Source organism: Cydia amplana, chromosome Z (genome assembly GCF_948474715.1).
Source record: "Cydia amplana chromosome Z, ilCydAmpl1.1, whole genome shotgun sequence".
In the NCBI taxonomy this organism is placed as follows: domain Eukaryota; kingdom Metazoa; phylum Arthropoda; class Insecta; order Lepidoptera; family Tortricidae; genus Cydia; species Cydia amplana.
The window spans coordinates 14,122,510-14,148,292 of NC_086096.1; the positions used below are offsets into that span (position 1 = coordinate 14,122,510).

General features: G+C 37.5%; 1 protein-coding gene across 1 annotated transcript; it reads left to right on the forward strand.

Moving 5' to 3' along the window:
• Positions 1-1,280: 1,280 nt before the first annotated feature.
• On the forward strand, positions 1,281-24,440 carry LOC134661172 (uncharacterized). The gene is made up of 11 exons (XM_063517132.1): positions 1,281-1,458; positions 3,710-3,909; positions 5,766-5,870; positions 7,920-8,090; positions 10,154-10,402; positions 13,138-13,283; positions 13,683-13,829; positions 19,611-19,762; positions 20,279-20,374; positions 23,650-23,817; positions 24,312-24,440. Exons 1-11 carry the CDS (start codon positions 1,359-1,361, stop codon positions 24,431-24,433), a joined length of 1,656 nt encoding a protein of 551 aa, XP_063373202.1. The 5' UTR covers positions 1,281-1,358; the 3' UTR covers positions 24,434-24,440.
• The last annotated feature ends 1,343 nt before the right edge of the window (positions 24,441-25,783 follow it).

Sequence of the window (25,783 nt, forward strand, 5' to 3'; positions counted from 1 at the left end):
GTCAAACAAAATAAAATGAACGAATGACGCTTGTATTGCCGAATTTGACCGATAGAGGCGCCTGCTAGCCAACCAGTCCAGTTGTTATTAATAAAAGAAAAGTGTAATAATAATAAAATAAGAACTAGATGCACAATCAACCGAAATAAATGGCCACAGAATTCACAAAATGGAGCCATGGGCCCATGGCTCTCTTTTAGTTAGTCTAGTTTTTTACATTATTTTAAGTGAGTATTATTATCTTTATTTATCTTTTGTCTTAAGTTAGGCTTTTTTACAATATGGATATAAAATTAAAATATAAAAACACTTACAAAAACAATATAAAAAATATTATAAACACATTATAAAAAAACCTAACCTAGGGTGCCGCCAGCAGCGGGGCAAGGCCCAGCTACTGGTGGTCAGGGCCGCAGAGAGAGGAACCGGCGGACTATCCGCGCCGTGTCCAAGATCACCGCCTTCAGCATCTGGCCCTTGATCCAACCACCTAGCGAGAGTCTCTCAAGATGTTGGTCGAGACTCTTCGCTATTAGACCGTTCACTGAAACGACTATCGGGACAATGATCGTCGAATCAACATCCCACATGGCGGTTATCTCGTGAGCCAAGTCTAGGTACTTACTGGAATTGTCCTTCTCGGCCTTCACGAGATTCTCATCATGGGGGATGGTGATGTCAACGAGCACGGCCCGGCATTGCGATCGATCTACTATCACAATGTCAGGCTTATTGAGTATTATTATTATTAATAACATAACAGAATTTATTGATACACCTACTGATAAATATGACCAAAATGTCATGCATAAGGTGCCATGTTATTAGACGTTTTTGTTCGGCTCGGCATTGTGTCTCTATTTCTCATGATAAATACCTAAAATAAATAAAAATATCTGAGATTTGGTCAAAAGGTATTTTATTTTGAAAAAGTATTTTGAAAATACCTATTTTGCATTTAGCATTTGAAATACAAAACGCAAAACTATTTGGTATTTTGCATTTGAAATAGTAAATCTGAAAAGTATTTTGCATTTTGTATTTAAATGCTTTTTTAAAACCATTTTGTACATCTCTGCCCCTCGGTCGACAAAGCAATATTTTAACTTTTCGCATACCAAGACATAGGAACTCAGTAACTTAAAAAGTCAGTCTTACAAAAAGTTTTCATTACGTTTTAAACTGGCTGTAAAATGAAATGGTTAACAGTAAAAACAATAACTCTACGATTGACAATGAAATATTGACAATAGTTTGATGCAAAAGCCATTCATACAATAGTTTGATGCTCTATATAACGTAATTGGTTTTTGCTACACATTTTTAAATATACAACAAAATAAGCCAGAAAGTACAACATGTTGTCGGCTGCTAAGGTACGAATTCATGGAATGCAAGATGACAATTGGGTGATAAAAGATAAAATTAATCAATATCGAGGCCTGATAAAACTGTATGGTAAGTTTTAAGTTAGGCGATATACATACTTACATTAAGTATAATGAAATTAAATTTGTAGTACACAGTTGGCACTTCCTACGTCAACATCATACAAATAAAGCTTCCAAACTGGTGGTCGTGGTTTTGAACGCCGGTGTGTACCTGTAGATAATGCCGGCTGTAGGTACACACTGGTCGAGAGACCCCAAGATAGGGCCGAGAACGAGTGTGTACATAATGCTCCCTTCTCGTCTCGCTGATCTTACTCGTTTCGTCTCGACCTTCTCCAATTGGGTCGGAGCGGTGCCGAGACTTGGCGAGAGGTTCCCGACGAGTGTGTACAGCCGGCAATGCCGGCATTATCTGCAGTTTTGTCTTCGCGCCAGCGCAAGCGGCGACACGCAAACTTGCACAATGATCAGATTGTTTCTGATCTAATTCTGACTGTATTCGGTTCTATAATCGTACATTACGATACAAGTGCGAAAAGTAGGAAATTCGTAACAAGTGGCGATAAGTTTAAAAACGACTGAAGAGAGTGTTTTAAATCGACACGATAGTACCTATTTGCACGTGTACCGTCCAGTCAAGTGTAAAAATATTGGTGCATAAAACTTAACATAAGCCACTAATTTGCATCATAAATAAGCCAATAAGCAAGTGCACCGGCCCGATTGCAAAGGATGTTGTTGAGGTTGCAACCTTATACATTCACACTAGTGTATAAGCCAGGGAAGTATTTATACGTGGCGGACACATTGTCGCGCCGTTGCGCCAGCGCCAGCAAGCGCGAATGTGGCGCCCGAGGAGCCGCGGGACCACTTGGCCGCGCAAGCGCAGGTATGCGCGGTAGTAGTTAGCAACCCATTAATGGATTCGCACTTTTTGATATTGCAAAAATCGTATAGTACGGATAGCGAAATGAAAATCCTACCGACTGCGCCATGTCAGGGGATATACAAACGACCATTATCGAGCATAGACTACTTTATTCATGTATCGCTTAGCCCACCCACACAAAGCATTTATTGTGATTATCAAGATAACTAGATAAAAGATGTCCCATAGGTCTTAATTCGTTAACATAAAGGCTATAGGACATATTTTTGAGTATGATGAGTGCACCCATATTTTTACACTTGACTGTATAATACAACGTTTTACAGTACCGCACTAGTGCGGTAAAGTAGCACCAAATGTACTGTAAAATAATGTAATTATATTCCCTGTCAAGTAGAGGACTGGGACCCTGGGTTTAATGTAACATAATGTAGACAAAGAAAACAAAGCCACATTCTTTTTAAATTATGTTTTTAAAACCTTTCACCATACGCTTCATTTGCTGTTCTATTCTATTTATAGACGATGGTTTCTTTTATTTGTTGTTTGCCATCGCCCTTTTACGAGGGACCGCGGGTACCCCAGAGGCACGACAGGTTTAATAAATCTGCATCCTTCTGAGATTGAGGGAGAGGGTTCCGAGTACTTGTAAGATATCAAAGTAAATTTGTCAAAGTATTAATAACGTGTTGTTTTTAATTAAAGTAAGTTTTTAATCAAGTATGATTCCGTTTTGGCATCAGTGGTCGTAAGGTTTGTGTTATTGGTATATTTCAGCATCCAGCCTAATATATATACTAACATGCGTGGAATGTCTTTAATTATTTGTACATCTTTACATTAACAAGATATTAAAAATAACGATTTAATTAAAATTTTAATAACGCCCAAAAAATCCATTTCATGACAAAAATGCCTTACAACTTTCAGCGTTGCCTATGTACAGATAGCTGCAGAGAGAGGTGACCCCTCCTGCATAGAAATTTGTTTGCAGAGTTGGGTCACCTCTCTCTGCACCTGACTGCACATAGAATACTGTTAAACACATTTATCTTCCTTTGCGCCGCGTTGTCGGTAAACATTACGCTCATTTGCTCTGCGCTGTCGGGTAAAAACATCTTAAAATTAAGTTTCAACAGAAGTAGGTACTTACCTACATTACATCATTAAATACTGGACTGGAAATAAAATTACACACGGATCAAGCAGTGAGCATCGCTGGGTGATAAATAAATGCAAAATGATTTCGTTTCAGGCGCGTACATTACATACATCGCGTGTAAGGGGCGCTTAGGTGTAATTTAAATTAAAAATTATTATCAGGATATACGAGAATGCGCACTCGCTTTTCCATAGATACTAACCGCTTAAATTATTATACAAAGGATTGAGATTCATGTAGAGCTATTTATTTCGATATTGTATTTAGAAAGGGATCGCAAGATCCATGAGGGGGACCTGGCGAAGCAGAAGAAGCGGTACAGCCGCGACATCCGCCAGATGCGTAAGGACATCACGACGAAGCGCGGCGAGCTCGGCGTGGCGGTGTACGGCGACAAGCAGTTCCTGCGCAACGCTTTCCAGGAGCACCGGCGGCTGCAGCTCACCTATATGAACAGCAAAGCTGACGTAAATACTTCAGATCATGCAACTGAAGCCCGATCCATGTGTCTAGTCAAATCTATGGGATGCCGATACGCGTTTACATAACACCACAATAAAGCATGCCTCGTCTAAAGTAGATCGGGTTTCAGGTGAGGCCAGTAGTAGAGGCCTCGCGTTAACAACGACAAGGAAATTAAATAAATTAATCATGATTGTCGGCTTCGACAAACCTAAAAGGCAAAAGTCGAACTTAAGTACTACAAGTACCTACACCCCGTCTTACTAAGGTACCTATATGTATATGTGTCGCAGGGAAATGATCAAAACAGAGATTTGAACAAATCTCTAAGGGATATGATCAAATCACGCAGGATGTTAAAATAGCGAATCCATATCATCATTTCCCTAGAAAAAATCAGTCATTTGACCAAATCACTGACTCTGTTTAGTGAAAAGACAAAATCGGCCAATAAACGCGAAACGCTTTTTCATTTCACTAGATTTGTTTAGGAATTTGACAAAATCCCTAACCACGACAGTAAGTTGACGAAACGAACTCGAAAAGTCAACTAGTTTTATCATTTCGTTAAACAGGTTTAGTGAAATGATAAAGTCTCAACTGGAAGATGGTATATGGTTATTTGATTAAATCTCTGAACAAGTAGAGAATACAACAGTTTACTCTATAGTTAAGCGATTTGATCAAATCTCTGACTAGATTAAGTGAAATGGTAAAATAAAATGTCAATAGTAGGTACTGTAGGCATCAAAGTTGTTTATTAAACCAGCTATTTTAATCGAATACGAGAATAGGGATTATCTTTTTAATTATTATAACTATACCATACTTTCTTACAACAATAGACTATGGTAAAGTTACCTTCTGATGGTAAAGTTGCCAGTTTTGACGGTAATGAAAAACGAAGCTACAAATGCGTTAACGTAATTTTAATTGAGTAGGTACTTTCTTCTACTTCAAATTAATTATTTCACACCGTGCACGAAATAAAGCACTAGATAATTATTAGAAAAACATAGACAGCAGTTATTTTTTAAACATTTTTTCCGCCGATATTTTCAAAAAATTTCACTTAATCTAGTCAGAGATTTGATCAAATCGCTTAACTGTAGAGAGTAAACTGTTGTATTCTGTACTTGCTTTCGTCATTTCACTAAACCGTTCAGATATTTAATCAAATAACCACTTTATCATTTCAGTAAACCTGTTTAGCGAAATGATAAAACTAGTTGACTTTTTAAGTTCGTTTCGTCAACTTACTATCGTGGTTAGGGATTTTGTCAAATTCCTAAACAAATCTAGTGAAATGAAAAAGCGTTTCGCGTTTATTGGCCGATTTTGTCTTTTCACTAAACAGAGTCAGTGATTTGGTCAAATGACTGAATTTTTCTAGGGAAATGATGATATGGATTCGCCATTTTAACATCCTGCGTGATTTGATCATATCCCTTAGAGATTTGTTCAAATCTCTGTTTTGATCATTTCCCTGCGACATATGCATACTCGGAGAATATTGCATTGTGTTATATAAAAACGTAGAGCCACCATCTACTCAGTTTATGGTGCATTAACTATATTATGCATGGCAATAAGCTACGGCAGCCCCATAAATGCATTTCATCTCATACCAGCACAACCGCATAACTGCGTGTACCTACTACAACATTAATTATTAATAATTGTTATTACCTTTATCTACCAAAGATTAGTAGTACCATTTTTTTTATTTCTCTTCACAAAAATCAATATTCTGTTGAAAAAGGTACTTAATGGAAAGAGAAATGTGCACAGGTTTGTACATTTACAAAAGATAATACCTATACGATATACGTACAGTAAAAATAACAATTGTTGTTTGCAGAAAGTTGTAGAGAGTATACACCAAGAAAACTTCAACAAGAGAAAACAACTTGACAGAATTAGATATACTAAGAAACAGAAAATGGAAAAGTTTCGTCTAACGCAGGTAATAAAAATGATTCCTTTAAGAAGTGTGTCTGTGTATCTACTTTCTTGTTCGTTGTCTAAGATCTTCAAAGCACTTACCACACCGGTAACGGTTTTCATACAAATTCCCCAGATTGTAAGTAATTTAGGTTAATCGCGGTTTAGGGTACCCTGTTCGACTAGGAACTCTAATATCGCTGTGTCCGTCTGTCCGTCCGTAGATTAGTTCAGTAATGCGACGCGACAGTATCTAGAGCATGATTTAGGGATGATTTTTTATTGCTTCAACCCTGTGCTTCGCAAGTCATCCCTTAGTGAAAGCACGTAAGTGCTGCGAATACGTAGGTATTATATTTTTGTTTCATATTGAGGTATAGTTTTCCTTATACTAGAAATGAGTCATACACACAAATTAGAGCGGGTAGAAGATTTACCTACATACAAAACTATTACTCGCTCTATTTTCTTTGTATAACAATATTTGGCGTGCGGCAGGCGGGTTTGTGTGACTCCTGAGATTAAGGTCTTAAGACAATCGCCGCTGATCATTTGCCTGCTGAGCACGCCTATTAGGGTACCTACTTAACCCTAAAATGCGCGCATTAAAGTACTCTAGATATTCAATTTGTCTACTACAGTTTGGCCAATACTCGGATTCATCTTACTTACTGCCATGTATTGCAAAAGATACTTATGTGTAGATGTAATATTATAAGCTTCCTATAATAGTTATTTGTACAACAAGAGATCAAAGTTTGATATTTCTTCGAGTGCTTATTTTGAGTCCCGTGCAAGCGAAAGATTCTATAGTAGATTCACGAGCGTAGCGAGTGAATCTAATTTAGAATCTTGAGCGTAGTAAGGGACTCAAAAGCGCACGAGATGTAAATAACTTTGATCTCGTGTAGTTCATAAAACTTTTCACCTCAGCAGTGAGAACATTTAGACAACCCGAAAAATGTAATCCTTCTTCATCACTTACCTATTCAGTCATGTTTCTTAAGATATATACTAACAATTAAGTATAATTACCACAATCAAACACAAAAACAAAACGTAGTAAATTTCAGTAAAATAGGCAATATATGAAAACAACGACCATAATTGATTGACATTTGTATCGGCAACTTTTTTTTTTGTAAAAAAAAACATTGTAAGATACGGTCCGAATTGCGGATACTTACTATTTGTATACTATTGTAGAGATTCTTAAAAGTATAATTATTTATTTTACGTGATATACTGTGTATTTTTTGAGTTCATTATTTTAATCGTACAATAAATTACGTAAAATATAGTGTTTTTATCAGTTTTTATCAAATCTGAAACTTAATTTTCATTAATTACATATTAAGAATTCATACTTGTATGTGTTTTGGAACGATGCGTTCTGACGTTTTTCGGGGGTCTATTATAAACCGCCAATATACCGTTGAATGTCGTTTGAATTTTTTTTTGTCTCTTTCTTTTTGCTAACGACGTGAAAGGGACAGAGATAATAAAATCCAAGTATTTCGAACTTGTATTAGACCCCGCATGTTGAAATGACATTTGAATATTAAGGTCACTTGAATGTCATTTTGTCTCACTCAGTGAGCAAAATGCGATTTTGCTCACTGTTTTTAAGTAGCAAAGTACCCTTGTTCGAGCTGCTGAGGTGAAAATAAATAAAAAATAGATGCTGTAACACTCTGTATAGCATTAGACGTGTCTCCAGCATATATAGAAATAAAACCTTTTCAGAAGCATTTCCTATACGCTAAACGTTATTTCGAGAAATACCTACAAATACATTTCTTTCGGTTTTGTAGATAAGAGTTGCAGCTTTTAGTGATACTGAATCCGTAAAAATATATTTATACTTACGACTGACGACAGGTCTGGCCTAGTGACTCTGTCTGTGAAGCCGATGGTTCTGACTCTCGCTAAGTAGTTGAAACTCGTTAGTTGTTCCACACTTAACTTACACTGCACAGTTGCACACGCTACAAGGCCTACAAGCATCGCAAGTTGTAAGCTAAATAATGGACACAATATGTCTTTTCAAAATGTTTAAATATTTGTATAGCTCCAGTCAGCAGAATTACGTGATCGGCTGTTGTACGAAAGTAGCGGGAAGCTACCCGCGGAGATAAAAGAGCAAGCAGTGGCCAATTATGTACAACGCGCCAACATTAAAAAGAACGCAGCTCTCGCAATCAAAGTCATGTACAAGAAGATCCTAGACATTCTTAAAAAGGTAAGTACGTTGAAATAGTTAAGGTCAACGTGGCCAATTCCGTCATAGTAGGGGCTATTCCGTCCACTAGCGTTTTTCTCTAGCAACGAACAAAATGGATAATTTCATCAACAAAGCAGCGAATCAGCGATTGCTTTTAGTTTCAGCAATCAAAACCAGATGTTTTTTCCTGCGATTGAAAATCAAAGAAATATACCTACGCTCGTAGACGGAATAGGCCCTATGACGGAACACGAAACAAACAAAAACCAGACTGCAGTTTACATATATCTTTTAAATGGTCTTTTCACTAGCTTTCATGTGGTACCCATATTGCTATAGTAAGAATAAAAAACAATCCCCCCCCACCCTTTTTTACATTTGCACTGCCTTTTCAAAATGTATATAGCCTAAAACGTCACGTGAATTTTAAAAAACCGGCCAAGTGCGAGTCGGACTCGCGCACGGAGGGTTCCGCACCATCAACTAAAAATAGAGCAAAACAAGCAAAAAAAGCGGCCAAGTGCGAGTCGGACTCGCCCATGAAGGGTTCCGTATTTAGGGGATTTATGACATATTAAAAAAAATTACTTACTAGATCATGTTCAAACCAATTTTCGGTGGAAGTTTGCATGGTAATGTACATCATATATTTTTAGGGTTCCGTAGCCAAATGGCAAAAAACGGAACCCTTATAGATTCGTCATGTCTGTCTGTCTGTCTGTCTGTCTGTCCGTCTGTCTGTCCGTCCGTATGTCACAGCCACTTTTCTCCGAAACTATAAGAACTATACTGTTGAAACTTGGTAAGTAGATGTATTCTGTGAACCGCATTAAGATTTTCACACAAAAATAGAAAAAAAACAATAAATTTTTGGGGTTCCCCATACTTCGAACTGAAACTCGAAATTTTTTTTTCATCAAACCCATACGTGTGGGGTATCTATGGATAGGTCTTCAAAAATGATATTGAGGTTTCTAATATCATTTTTTTCTAAACTGAATAGTTTGCGCGAGAGACACTTCCAAAGTGGTAAAATGTGTGTCCCCCCCCTGTAACTTCTAAAATAAGAGAATGATAAAACTAAAAAAAATATATGATGTACATTACCATGTAAACTTCCACCGAAAATTGGTTTGAACGAGATCTAGTAAGTAGTTTTTTTTTATACGTCATAAATCGCCTAAATACGGAACCCTTCATGGGCGAGTCCGACTCGCACTTGGCCGCTTTTTTATTTTTAGTTTTATCATTCTCTTATTTTAGAAGTTACAGGGGGGGACACACATTTTACCACTTTGGAAGTGTCTCTCGCGCAAACTATTCAGTTTAGAAAAAAATGATATTAGAAACCTCAATATCATTTTTGAAGACCTATCCATAGATACCCCACACGTATGGGTTTGATGAAAAAAATTTTTTTTAGTTTCAGTTCAAAGTATGGGGAACCTCCAAAAAAAAATTTTTTTTTCTCTTTTTGTCTGAAAATCTTAATGCGGTTCACAAAATACATCTACTTACCAAGTTTCAACAGTATAGTTCTTATAGTTTCGGAAGAAAGTGGCTGTGACATACGGACGGACAGACGGACAGACGGACAGACAGACAGACAGACAGACAGACATGACGAATCTATAAGGGTTCCGTTTTTTCCATTTGGCTACGGAACCCTAAAAATGGTCACCCATCCAAGTACTGACCCCGCCCGACGTTGCTTAACTTCGGTCAAAAATCACGTTTGTTGTATGGGAGCCCCACTTAAATCTTTATTTTATTCTGTTTTTAGTATTTGTTGTTATAGCGGCAACAGAAATACATCATCTGTGAAAATTTCAACTGTCTATTAGCTATCACGGTTCGTGAGATACAGCCTGGTGACAGACGGACGGACGGACGGACGGACGGACAGCGGAGTCTTAGTAATAGGGTCCCGTTTTTACCCTTTGGGTACGGAACTCTAAAAAAAGACGGCGTCAAATAGGTTTTATCTATCATCATTATTCATTAATTACTAGGTACCTAAATGTTAAATGTAATGTACCTACTCGTAACTGATAGTAAGTTATCTTCATTTTGGTTGTCAGGACTCGTCATACTACACCGTAGTGTTGGAAGCGTTGAAGCTGGACTGCCGCACGCAGGGCAAGTGCCTGATGGGCGCGACCGAGATGGGGCAGCTCGCCATGGAGTACCTCGACGACCGCAAGTACGAGTTTAACAAGCTGGAGAAAGAAATCAAAGCAAACATGAAAGAGAGGCAGAGGACCCTCAAACTAGTCCGACGAGAAGTCGCATATTTGACTAACTCATTCCCTAAATTGATACGGAAGGAGGTATGAAAATTAATAATATCGCAAATGAAAGTATTGTAAACACTAATAATTTATCTATTTCGAGCATGAAGCGATCGCTTGCGTGTGCCGGGGGCCGGGGCCATTATGTTAGAAATAATTTAAAGTATATCGTAAAGGACCACAAGTGGCATAGCCTCGGAATAATAAACCAACAGGAACCGCCATTAACAGGCGTTCCCCTCTGCCAAAAGTCGGCGGCCGCCGGTCAAGGAGGTTATATAAAACTAGTTGCCATACGTCATACGCCATTCAGCAAACGTCAGTCTAAGCGGAATGTTAGGAGCAGAAAATGCCGAATTGTAGCGTTTTCTCCTGTAAAAACCGATCGGACACATGTAGAGTACTTAAAGAACACGTTTCTTTTCATATGTAAGTACTATTACATGTAAATATTATCAAATAGTGCACTAATTTAGCAAAAAACTAAAAAACATTGGCAGTCTGAAAGTGATACCACTTCATGGTACTAGATCTAATTTAGGGTAATATTTAAAGAAGACTTTCTAAATATTCATTAGGTATACCTAACTTCTAATTTGCGTTGCTTGTTATTATATAATTTATATAACACATTATTTTTCTATAACACCTTATTTTTATATCAACATAATCCATTCAAAGAAATAAATAGTATAAATCATAAGTAACGTGATATTACCGATCTGGTCATTGTGCTAGTTTCCGTCCATGCTCTAGTCTCTAGTTTTCGTCCACATGACAAAATAAATAAAAAATAGCAAATTAAATATCAAATATGTTATTTGCTAATCAGCAAATAACATATTCATATTCTGTATTTTGCCAAATACATTTCTTATGTAGATAGATACTCGTATATTGTCTCGACATTAAGGATTGCTTTAAGTCCAAATTTTTGCAGCAATGTAGATTTATATTCAATTTCTTCAAGTGGACGAAAACTAACACACCTACCCTACTACTGTTTGAAAATTCATTTTTCTCTTAGTTTCTATCGTATATTTTTTATTTTACATGTCCAATATTTGTATTGTATTTTATTTATTTTAAGGTATTTACTGCCGTCATTTTCCATAAATAGGAACTTTTAATTTATTACTCTGGTATCACTCTACCATAGTTAGCGATGGGACACCATAAAAACCAATATCGATAAAATCTATATGAACATTATAAATATATTGTTATTTTGATTTATTTTTTTAGATTTCCAAAAGATGCAATAAATTTTAAACATAAGTAGTTTTCAGCTTACCAAGCCATCGAAAACCTAAAAATATTGCAATATCAGTCACGTTTTAAAGTTCTAAGAACTGCATAAGTAAGTTTGTAATTCCATATAAATATATGCTATTACAAAGTTACTGTTGCAGTTCCTACAAATAGTAGGTAAAGTAAAGGTACACTACGATGATAACCGACTTGGTTTCACATTAGCATTACATCTCAAAACTTTTTTGTAGTAGAAGCGTTGCGAGACTTGCACCTTTTTAGGGTTCCGTACCAAAAGGGTAAAAACGGGACCCTATTACTAAGACTCCGCTGTCCGTCCGTCCGTCCGTCCGTCTGTCACCAGGCTGTATCTCACGAACCGTGATAGCTAGACAGTTGAAATTTTCACAGATGATGTATTTCTGTTGCCGCTATAACAACAAATACTAAAAGCAGAATAAAATAAAGATTTAAGTGGGGCTCCCATACAACAAACGTGATTTTTGACCAAAGTTAAGCAACGTCGGGCGGGGTCAGTACTTGGATGGGTGACCGTTTTTTTGCTTATTTTGCTCTATTTTTTGTTGATGGTGCGGAACCCTCCGTGCGCGAGTCCGACTCGCACTTGGCCGGTTTTCACATGTAATGTTTTTGATGGTTATAATTGACTAAAGCAGACAGTTAAAATTCAGTCAATAAAATATCGACAATATTATCGACAAGTCCCTCGCACTTTTACGTTTACTTAAAACTGACATCATCTCGTTCACGGACAGGGTTGTCTGTGTTTGTTCTTGTATTTGTGTGAATATAGTTTATGCTAGTGTTTGATAATTTTGTCGTGTGCGTGTGTAGCGACGCATGCAAAAAATGCATTAGTGTTTACATTATTTGTGTGCGTTCCTCGCCCCCCGCGCCGAAAACGGCAGAATTTTTCACATAGAAATTAGTGCGTGTCACCACTCCATATTGGATTATTCCTCCGAGGGCATAGCTAAACTGACAATCGTCGATAGAAAACGCCAATCAAAACTTAAAAATAACGTATGGGTTTCCATACATTATGATTATTTTCTATTCTATTCAGGTGACATTTAGTAGCATTTGTCATCCCAATACATTTTTTTCTTTTCGCTTGTCGTTTGTCGATGTACGATTGCCATCTTGGATAGGCCCCCCCAGGTATCCACAATTACTACAATTAGCATGTTTTTCTTAGCACAACCTTGTTGCTCCTATAAATTAACTAAATATTAAATATAATTTTGAATCTTTATTACGATAGCATAAAGAAGATCTCAAAAGACTGTTTCAAGGATATTAAATTTATAAGCTAAGCTTTCTGTATACAATGGCAAGCCTGGAACATTGACAAATAATTCAAATTCATCCTTGAGGTACCTACAATAGGGAGCGCGCATGAACTATAGGGGAGAGGAGCCCCCTTTTATGTAGCAGTAGTCAGATTACGTATTTAAATGAAATTCACAGTTGGGACTATATACTGTTGCGATGATCACCAGGAAGCTACTAACTTGGACGACTTGTACGAGGACGATGACGATCAGAGCCACCACTCCGTGCACTGGGAGCTGGAAGAAGTCATGGGCATCTGCAAGCGTCTGCAGAAAGCAACCCTCGTGTCGTCCTTTGACCAGATACTATTAAGGTGTGTGCTCTTAGGGTTCCCACACCCTCGCCAAGGGTCTTCTCAGATATATCGACGCGCGTTCAGCAAAAGCCGATCGGAAAAACTTTTATGTCCGCGCAAAAACCTTTTAACCGATCGGCTTTTGCCGAACGCGCGTCGATACGTATATCTGGGGAGACCCTTGGCGAGGGTAAAGCCAGACGAACGCAAGTTTTTGAGTTGTATCGCGTAATTTCTTTGACAATGGCTAGTTTATTAACTTTTGGACTGTAGATACTAAAATCTCGTGCTGGATTTACGAAAACGAATCAATTCCGATTTCTTTTTATTCTAAAGTACGTAGCTTCTACAATTTTTGCCATACTTATTAAAAAATATGTAGGTACGTGTGATAGATAACAAATGTATTATCTGCAGGCTAAAGGAGCAAACGTATCAAACGGAACGGCTAATGATGCAGCTGCGGCTGAACAGCATGAAGCGCAACGCCCTGCTCGAGAACCGCAAGCACGGCACCCTCATGCTCGACATGCTGAAGAACGTCGGTCAGGAGAACACTAAGCAGTAAGACATTTTTTTGGGATAATATTACAAAGATCGACTTAGACTCAAGTTAAGCAAAGCTTGTACTATAGATACTAGGCGACGATATAAATAAAATATAAATATAAATATTATAGGACATTCTTACACATATTGACTAAGTCCCACAGTAAGCTCAAGAAGTCTTGTGTTGTGGGTACTCAGACAACGATATATATAATATACAAATACATAATTACATAGAAAACATCCAAGACTCTGGAACAAATATCTGTGCTCATCACATAAATAAATGCCCTTACCGGGATTCGAACCCAGGACCGCGGCTTCACAGGCAGGGTCATTACCCACTAGGCCAGACCTGTCGTCAAACGATATAAGTACTTATATATACTTAAATAGATAAATACATTCTTAATAGATACGTAGAAAACATCCATAATTCAAAACAAATATTTGCGATAAACTCACAAACAGGTAAATCTCATACCGTGGGGTCACTAGTGACTAGGCTAGCTGGCCGTTAAGTATTTGTACGGGAAGGCACGTTACGTCGTTTTGTCTTTAGCGAAAGGTCAAAGATAGCGAAAAAAGAAACAGCCGGCCTAGCCAAGGTGACAATCGCTATCGCTTCGACAACGAAACGCTTAGTGTCTCTCTATCACTCTTCCATATTAGTGCGACAGTGACAGTTGCGTTACGATCGCTATGGAGCGTAAGCGATTGACACGTTGGCTACGTGGCCTGAACGTTTCGAGATGTATATATCTCGAAACGTTCTGTTTGAGGTTTCCTATAAAGTTATAGAAAAAATATGCCGAAAAATAATAGCTGTAGCCGCCAATTTTTTTTACACGGGAAAATCTTACACAACTGAAAATAAACCGTTTTTGATGTTTTTTTCCTTCCAATATTTTTATTTAATTTTATCTGCGCACTACATAGGGTTACCAGATCAAAAGGCGCTATTATCGGGAAAAAAAAATATTTTTTTCGGGATTCTGGACTCGGGCCGGGAAAAAAATTCAAATTAAAGTAATTGTATTAAAAACAACGATATTTTACATTATTGGCACTACGTCCACTGCTCTGTCCATTACGGCTCGACGCGAGTCGCTCGCTCGCTCGACGACAGTTCGGAACTTGAAATTATCGTTTTATAACGTGAAGCTGTTTTTCGGGACAATTTTCACTTGGTCGGGAATCGGGAACACATGCTAAGAATCGGGAGAATCCCGCCAAATCCCGACCATCTGGCAACCCTAACTACATGTTATTTCCGGGAATATTTTTAGCAGTCAAGTTTTTTTGCTCTCGTGCTTTGAAAATACAAACATAACGAGGAGGACAAATCGCCAATAGTGAAATATTGTTGAAGAATCCCGTTCTGGTCATCATTATCACCAGCAGTTCAACTTCATCAAATGGCACTGTTTTGAATAAAAAAGGTTTGTTTGTTGATGAAAATACTAAAAGCGCCTACTTATAAGATTTGAGGAGTTCCCTAGATTTCTCACTGATACCATCACCAGAACTGGGTTTTGACAAAAACGGGACCAACTTGGGACTATATCGCCAGGTGACAACCAAAACTAACTAATTACCACCACAAGTTCATAGCCATAATAAACCGTATAAATACCAGAATAAGGTTGATTTTTGTTCAATTATTTTTTTGTAAGTAATTAAGTACAGTAGAATCCGCTTATAATGACATCGAAGGGAAGTGACAAATACGTCATACTAAACGGATGTCATATAAAGCATAGTTGATAACTTCTTATTTTTGTAATTTTTTCCAAATTAATCTCAAATTACTTTGTGAGAGATGAGTTATATTAACTTTGTACCAATTATCTACTTGTCACCGAAAATCAAAGCTAAACAACTTTTAAACGCCTCGCACGCACCAACCGTCCTCGCAAGGAAAGACGTGGACACGGCCACGAAAGCCAGCGAATGTCAGTATAACCGGACATAATTTCATGAAAATAGGATTTTTAGGTCATAGTAAACGATTTGTCAAGCGAAGTCATCTTATCCGAATTTCTCACAAAGAATTTTATATGAAAACCAAACTTCGCACTGTAATTACGTCATAGTAAGCGGTTGGTGAGTATAAGCGGAGTCATAATAAACGGATTCTACTGTAGTGAGTTTTGGTTGTCACCTGACAATATACATCCAAACAAAAAAATATTGTCCAAATTGGTTCAGAAATGACGGAGTTCTGAGGTAACATAGGGTAACAGCACCAGTGGCCAGCCAGGTACCAGTGGTCAGCCTTTTGAGTCGTTTATTGGTCTATATTCGTTTAAACAAATCGCGAGTACTCAAATAGGAGCTTTGATTCCTTATTGGTTAATACGTCACACGGCAGGTGCGGTGAGGGAACGGGGGGAAGAAATATACTCGTCTATACAGGTGCTGTTTGTCGACGAGTGCAATAGTGTCATGTCCGCCATATTTTTTACTGCAAGTTGTGTTCTCTTAACAGGCAAGAAAAACTATGTTTTAATGTTAAAAGTAATTGTTTTTGTTAATGATTGGTTTATTTATTAGTTTATCTATTAAATTGCATTATATTTGAATGAAAATATTAATATTTCACTTATAAATTGAGGGGGCTGGCCACTGGATAACACTTTTTTCCAAAGAATCCAGTGCCCAGCCCCCCACGGCTGACCTTTGGGTTATTCGTTTATTTTATTATTTTCGAGCCAATGCGACCGTTAGGACCGTAAAATTTACATTTTCAAATTTAGTTAGGCATGCCCTAGTCAATTTAAAGTAAAACCCAGTAGTCAGCCGCATTTGAAATAACGTTTTAATGCGGCTGAGCACTGGGTTTCGCGGATCCAGTACTCAGCCATTGACCTTGCTTGGTACGTCGCCGCCAAAAATATGTCCACATTTTTAAACCCTATCTCATTGAAATAAGGTTCAAAATTGTATACATATTTTTGATGTTAACTATACATAACTATCATTTTGCTTTTTCCTGGTCGGTATATGACTTTGTTTATTAATGATAATTAGATCTGCATAGACTCGATTAGTTATTTTTTACCGAATACCTGCTAGGAACATAATTATATTATATTACCTGATTTACCTCGTTAATTTTTGAGAGATTCATTATTAGAAAATAAATATTGCGATTCTTAGTTTGCAAGAATAGTGTTAGTTAATTAAGTACCTATGACCAACAAATTTCGTGTCATAAGAATTGTATGTACCATTAAGAATGTTTTTTTTATTAAGTAATACATATATGCAAAAAAATTATAAACTAAAATTAAAAACTACAACTAACTACAATAACAATAATTAAAATTATAAATAAAAAATAGATATTGTAACATCGTTGATTTTGATTTATGCAAAAAATTATAAACTAAAATTAAAAACTACAACTAACTACAATAACGATAACAAAAATTATAAAGAAAAAATAAATATTATAATATCGTTGATTTTGATATAAATATTAGTGATTTTGATCTAATTATTATGAATAGTTTATATAGGCTGAGTACTGGGTACACAGAGGCTGCTTACTGGATTTTGGAGGCTGACTACTGGAGAAAAGTGCCACTTTTTGTTTAAACTTAATTAGAGATATTATAAAGAGGATTGATATTTTTTTAAATATTCGGTTTTAAAACTATGATAAACAATTGATCTAACCATGCCATTTGTTTAATTATCCGACTAATCCTGTAGAAATGCCGAACGTTCAAACTTAAAAAAGTCGTTATAAGGCTGACTATTACTGGTGCCTTTACCCTACATACAAAAAAACCTACGGTCGAATTGATAATGATAACTTCCTCTTTTTTTTGAAGTCGGTTAATAAATTAGACATGTTTTCGTGTTTTTTTTGCACATTCTTCCCTCACTATAAAATGTTAACGATCGAAAATACACTTAATTACTTACTTGATAAACGTTAGAAAATATTGTGGACGTTCGTGCCTTGGGCCCGACTCGGATTTTGAACTAGATATCTATTAGATGTCTATTAGACATCACCAAGATACGACAACGATATTTTTAAGATCTAGCCTGTCAAATTTGACATTTCCGCGATTCTGGAGATAGGTACTCTTGAACGATTTTCACAAGATATTATAACGATATTTTAACGTAAAAGTGACATTTATTGCCGGAATTGAGCTGCAAAAGAGAATTAGTTGAAATCTAAACTACAACGTATCTAGTACATATCGTGTCGATCTCTAGTCTAGAACGTATCTTGTTTTCCAAACCGCGGGGTTTCAGTTGAGTACGACTTGTAGAGACACAGCGCCGTTTAGGTGCAGGGCTATAACCGCAAAAATCGAAGTTCGCAAATTGCGGGCATTTTTCTCTGTCACTCTAAATAGGCCTTCATTGGAGTAAAAGAGAAAGATCGCCGCATTTTGCGAATTTCGGTTTTCGCGGTAGCCCCTCACAGTCCCAAATATGTCGTGTTTGGGTCGTGTTTTATGCCCGAATGGCTGTTGTCGAAAACAGAGCACAAGCACCCCGGGACTTGTCGTGCGAGAAATTTCATTCAATTTGAAGTCAATGCCAGGGAACAACTACCTTCACTGTATATTTTCCGCGGAGCTACGATTTAAGATGTGCGTTTTCGACTTTGTATTGTAGCTTTACACTAGTAAGTCTATGTGACGTAACTCACGATACTAAAAGTGTATAGGAACTAGATACATATTTTTTCTGATTGACTGGGGGATTTGGAACTCATTTATTGCATTTTGGGTTGAGTTCAAGTTTAAAGTAGTCATTTACGTAATTAAAATACGAGTAAGTAGCTTCACATATTGGTAATTAAATTTGCTTTGATTCGTAGCAATGTTCAATTAGAAATGTTTCTGATAAACTAAACAGTCATTTTGGATCACAACATAAATATGCAATCTTGATAAATCAATTATACCTATTAAGTGTATAACAAGGCCTCGTGAGTTATTTTGGGGACCATTTTATTGTCGTATAGATTAAGTTAAGATTGCGCGGCTCAATCCACGGCGGGCTTCCGTGATGAGTGATGTCCCCGGGGGCAGGGCAGGGGCTAGGCACTTAAGCAGCTGTTCCCGTTCGCAAGGCTGCTTTTATAAAGTTGTCTAATAATCGACATTGCCGACAAAAAGAAAGAGTCCGTCTGAGCTAACTGCATGACGCATGACACTATTTAACGTCCGATTTTCACAGAAGTTTTTTGTAACATTTCCACAGAGACCGATTCTGATCTTAATTTCTTGTTCTGAATAAGTATTGCATAATATGACCCTTAAGCTCTGTCAACACTGTACTACTTAAATGGTGAAGGTGGAAGTATTGTACGGTGCAATTGTGTAAAAGTTCGGAAATGTTACCGATGTTTTTATACCTATTATATTTTATTAACAAATGTATTTGCGTTGGTTTCCGTTTTTATTATATTTATTTAAATAAAGCGATTCCATATGGATTCCATAATCAGAAAATTTCATGGTGTTGTATGGAGATATGAAAAATGCAATATCTCGACATCACATTAATGTGAAACATTTTTATTTTCTATAGAACTAGTCTAGTGTAGTATTGTAAACAAGCGCCAACGCGAGAGTCTTCATTTTAACATATTCATGACGCTAACCATGACACAAATACATTATACACAACAATGACAAACTGAATGACAAATGACTTGATGATGATTACTTCTAATTTACCTTTAGCCGGTATATTATATTTCAGTAGTTATACCTAATTGTTATAACTGTAATGTTAATGTTATATACCAATGTGTAGATACGTGGAAGAGAAAAATCTTCTAAGGGCTCAGTTAGATGCAGAAGAACGCGAAGAGGCCGCGCTCAGCCGCTCCTTGAACGGGAAAGGGCAGCTCATTATTAAGATGAAGACTTCTCTTCAACAGATCAATCAGCTGCTTTCCAGCGTCGGTGAGTGTTTCAACATTCATTCACGTCTCACACCACAACAATTTTACATACCTCAGGGAAAACTGCCAATATTTTCAAAAAGGCTTAATGCTTAATTACTTAAATCAATTTCGGGCAACATGTTAAAATAGACTCAGGCGAACGGCATCTAAATATCCTGTCAGTGTAGGTATAATTCCCGTTTGATGCCTACAACGAAAACAATAACAAAATCCAGCAGCATGGTTGGGATTTCTCTTTACGTTATGTCACCGAGAACAAAAGGGCAGACTAATGTGGGTTAATAATGCCATTTAACGTTTCTCAATTACGACCGCAATCACCACGTTTGTTTCGTTAATTTAATACTTATAAAAAAAAACAACGGGTTGCACTCCGGGAGTGCCGACAGAAGTGAAAACTCAATGACATCTTACGTCTTACATCTCGCAATTGGTCTTGGTCGTACTCGTAGCTCGAGTCGAAAGGGTAGTACGTGTATGTAAAGGTACAGTATTACGGTGGTTGTGGTCGCAGGTGCCCCGAACGCGCCGCGGTTTGGCGGAGCGCCGGCAGCCGCCCAATATCTTCGCGACGACTATATACAGCCTGTGGCCGAGGTGGAGGCAGACTGTAAGTATTTCAAATTAATTCATTCCGAATTGTGAACTCGCGATCTGCAAAAAAAAACACCGATTACTATACTAAAAACCACTTTCAACATGCTTTTAAGGCATCCTAATTCCAAAACCCCCCTGATCGATCATGCCCATGCAAGAACTAAAAATTATGGCGGAAAAACTATCAAAAACGACAAAAAGTTCTATACCTATGCAGACGTCCCAATTGCCAACAGGTGCATTTGATTATTTTTATCACTCTTCTCTATTAAGTCATCCACTAATAAGAAAAAAACAATTAATATATAACTATCATTAACTGGACCCGTGTTTTACCGACAGTACAACTGTGCCACACCAAGACGGCATATGTCTAAAATTAGCTTAATTAAAATACTTCAATTAGTTTTTTATGTATTGTAACGTGCCCTATTTTACTAAGAAATTTAGACGTGTCCTAACATATTTGAGTATACCTGTAGGGAGCATGCATGAACTATAGGGGGCAGCACAGGAGACCGTGTTTTTAGGTAGCGCCAAGTCTTAAGCTGCTGTAGGTTCGTAAAACGGACCTTTTAAAAAGTCGTAGTGCTTTTTTGGATCACAAAACGGCTGCCATAAATTTAATCACCAATCTTGAGGCCTTTCTCGAGGGACTGTATCAATTCGAATCCTGAGTTTTTGACTTTAGCTCGATAGAAAAAATAATCACTAACATAGGTCTCAAATGCACTTTAAAAAATTCTAAAAAAATATGCATAAAAGCTAAAAATATGAATATTGCTTTTAAATAACTCATTGGGCCTTAAGCCGAGTAGGTTAAGTAAATAAAAATAAACCAGTTATAGTGTCAAAACTCAGCTTCCTTCTACTTAAAAATCACTACGTAATTTCTTTACCAACCACAAGTAAGTGGTAAACAATAGTTCTATATTTAAGTTACACGTATTAAGACTCATATTTTGAATTTAAAAATGCGATACTCATACATATCGTTCTAGTCAACCCAATAAAATAAAAGAACACATACACCTATGGGTTGCTGCTAGCATATTTAAGTATTTACACATTTTGCAAACTCAGTCATATCAACCGGCCAAATATATACTAAACCGCTTTTACGGTTCAAGTGAAAAGGGTAGCAGATTTCTGGGTCATGTTTTTTCATCCCATTGGGCAGGATTATTGAGTTTGTTTTGTTGTATTTTGTATATCTAAACACCAGTTTAGGCAATTTATTATATTTGTTGTAGTAGGTATTAAATTGTTTCTGTGGACAACACATTTGAATGGTGGCGAATGGTGGTGGTGGTTTCTATCGAGCTAAATAGTTAATACCAGATGCCAGAGTCACATTCACCACCCAGGATACGATGTAACCCATTCAGCGCTAATGACGACACACTTTGCCTTAACGAGGTATTTTCACTACACACCGTAAATATTTTACCGCCTATCGGCTACAACATTGTGCTGCAATTAAAGCTTAGCAGTGAATGAGTGGAATGGAAGTGGAAGGTTTTGGCTACAACTGACTGAGGCCCGATTAAGAACAACAACCGACAAGAAATTAAAATCTGAGCGCTTACCGCGAACCACGTTTGACGTTTTGCCTCTCTCTCGCACTTGTAAATTCGTACTAGTGACAGGGAGGTAACACGTCGAACTTGGTTCGCGGTAGGCCCTCTGGATTAGGCTTCTGACTAAACTATTGACTTCTACGGCGTAGCGCTACGGGTATGCGTCGTAGCATTGAATGTATTAACACATTCACGGCCAACGTAGCGCTACGCTCGTAGCCCATCCCAGCGTTATCCCGCTTTGTAGAGGAAAGCGAATACGAACACAGAATCCGCCGAACGGGTTCCCGGCACTCAGGGCCCGATTCGGATTTTGTAATAGACAATCTTATAGACATCGCCAAGATACGATAACGATATGTTTTGTCATTTCCGCGATTCTGGAGATACTTTGAACGATTTCCACAAGATATCACTTAGAGATTAATTCACATCTAATAGATATCTAACACGATCTATCGTAAGACATTGGTTGCCCGAATTGCGCTGCAAAAGAGAACTAGTTGAAATCTAAACTATAACGTATCTAGAATGGATCTAGTACGTGTCGTCTCTTGTGAATGTCTTGAAGTTCGAATACGGTAGTCATTGTGTTAAAAGCATTGAGGTAGACGTTCACAGAGCTGCATCGCACGTAACGGAGCAGTAGACGCACTTCTGTGACTTCCAAGAATACTAAAATCCGCTGCGTGCGATGCGTCCGATTCGTGCGGATCAGTGGACGCCCTTGTGTTGGTTCGCGAACTAAGTACATAATGTATAAAATACTGCACTGGAAACAGAAATCAAGTTCATCAAAAAGCTTTAATTAACATTCATTACCTACTTGCATTGTGATGAATTTTTGTATTTATTTATTTATTACAATTCGGAGATCCAACAGCTGTTAACATGTTAATAGGTTTTATAAATGTGATACAAAAAGCCAATTACAGGTTCTCACCAGTAAATACAGATTAAGAAAAACAATTGGTGGTTAGCACTATTGCACTACACATTCATTTCAATGCCAAAGGCAGAGTAGTTAATTTGAATTCGTATTACTAAAGAAGATTCAAAAGAAATACAGATTAACAAAAACAATTGGTGGTTAGTATTGCACTACACATTCATTTCAACGCCAAAGGCAGAGTAACTAATTTTGAATTCGTATTACTAAAGAAGATTCAAAAGAAATAAAGAAAAAACACAGCACAATGAATGAGTATTTGATACATAAGTTCCGAAAAACTGGTACAAGCCGGGGTTTAACCCGCGATCTCCGGATTGAAAGTCTGTCTTACCAATATCAGGTATGGATCCATTATATTAGAACCCTCTTACGTAATTTACGCAGCAAATAGGCCACAAGGGCACTTTTACACATCAACATTGAATTTACATACCTACAAGCAAAAAAAAAATTAATACATCAACAATTATACAACTAACTGCAACTACTAAATCAAACTAACGTATTATAATTACTTAGAGATGTATACTTAATAGAAAACTCTAATCATAACCATTTTACTTTGACTTTACTGTCTTACCTACGTATAGGAGACGTTCCACGACGTGTCTTTAATTTCTCAAACTAATTCAGAAAGAAAAGGTGTAGGTAAATAAGTTGCGTCTTCGTGGACGACAGTAGGTAGGTATTCTAGAAAGTCGACGTGTATAACCGTATTGCGTGGAAGGAATAAATGTGTGTGCCTGTGTGGTGCAGTCGACAAGCTGCTGGCGACGGCAAAGCAGAAGATCAACGTGCTGGTGGGCGCGCTGGCCAAGATGGAGGTGTCCAGCGAGGACCGGCTGGCCGCCAACCTCTTCTACCACAACATCCTGGCGCGCTTCATGCGCGACAACTACAAGGAGGAAGTGGTCGCCGAAGGAGGTAAGTCGATCGAGTTTATTAAAATTATAACTTAACATTTAGTTTCGGTTTTTTACTAACTTTTATTTGTAAATTATGTATTTAAAAAATGCGGAAGAGGTTATCATCAGCCTATTAACTAAATAAGTGATGCACTGATGGAGTCCTTTACACGAAAATTTTAGTAAAATTAAAAACTTCGGACTTTTTTCCTATTTCATAAAGAATATTAAGATACTAAAAATAGTAAGTATTTCCAAAAATATACTATTATTGTCATTTGTCTGTAATACTCGTACGTATCATAAAATAAAATGCTTCTTTTCCTTGAAATAGTATAATCTGCCGAATAATCTACAAACTTATTAATGTATTTGGCGAAAATGGATTTATACGAATTTAAGTACCTACCTTAATGTTAGTAGGTAATTGTCAAGATACGTAGAATATTGAATTGTTGCTTTAATTCAGTGTATATTGTCATGGCCGCTTCAAATGTAGTATTCACAATACAGGACTGATCGAGTTCGAAATGGAGGACCCCAACGTGCCGGGACACGCCACCATCAAACTGCGCAGCAAGCAGCTGGTCGAGGCGCAGGTCAGCGAGTTCGACGTCCCCGACACCAAGAAGTGAACACTGCTATGTTACTTTAACCTCTAGCCGCATACGTCAAACCTTGCCAAGCAAAATGAAATTTTATTTTGTCAACACAAAGTTCAAATTAGAATGGAACAGGAGACCCTTTTTATAGGTCTCTCGGCTAGAGGATAAACCACATTACAATTTTGAATTATTATATTTTAATATCCTTATTTAGTTTCACTTCGTATCCGACACTCTAAGATTTAACTAGCCAAATTCATTTCTGGTAAGACGATATGGACAATACCCGACCTGAAAATGACCAACATCGATAGTCAAATAATTTTATACAACAGTTAACAAAATGTATGCAAATGTGGGCAAACTTTAAATTTAGTTTTTTTGTCCTGCCTCTATAAAAGCTCCGGTTTCTAGAGTATTATTATTATTATTGGGGGTTTGTGGAGGTGGCTTTCAATTCGGAGGTCGCGGGTTCAAATCCTGGCTCGTACCAATGAGTTTTTCGGAACTTATGTACGAAATATCATTTGATATTTACCACTAGCTTTTCGGTGAAGGAAAACATCGTGAGGAAACCTGCATACATCTGCGAAGAAATTCAAAGGTGTATGTGAAGTCCCCAATCCGCATTGGGCTAGCGTGGGGAACTATAGCCCGAGCCCTCTCGCGCATGAGAGGAGGCCTGTGCCCAGCAGTGGGACGTATAAAGGCTGAATTGATGTTGTTATTGTTGTTGTTGTGGGCCTTTGCGTGTCGCTTCGACCAAGCTATGATCTATTGTGACGGCCCTTTAAAGTTCACTACTAATGCCCGTTGAATCCAGGAAATTCCAGATTCTTTGGGCCGTAATGCTCTGTACCTCATAGGGTCCAGTATGTGTCGCTCTAGGTAGGTACTTCTTTTGGACATTAGTGGTCCGCAGGAACAGAGAATGTGTATAGCAGTCTCCGCTGACTCCTGGCAGAACCTGCATGTCGCATCTTGTTTTTTCCCTATTTGGAACATGTGTTTGTTCAACTTACAGTGTCCAGTCAAAATTCTAGTCACCGCGCAAGTTTTGTGTCTTTTGTGTCCTCCTTAGCAGTTTTGCTGTTGAACCCTTTGATTAGAGCTTTCGAGTGTTCTTGTCCTCTGACGAACTTCCACCAATCGATTGCTCTCGTTTTTTTCATGTTGTTGAGCGGAGAATATGCGTTCCGTTTTGTGATTCCACAAAAGTACTGTTCTAGAGTAGGTACTGAAACTTAAATTTACTGTAGTATGCTCACTTACACAAAGAAAAGTAATGTTGAGTGCCACAGATTTAAGCAATGCAATATGGAACATTAAACTCGAAAAAAAGTGAATGAGTGATCGAAAAAACCGGGCAATGTTGTAACG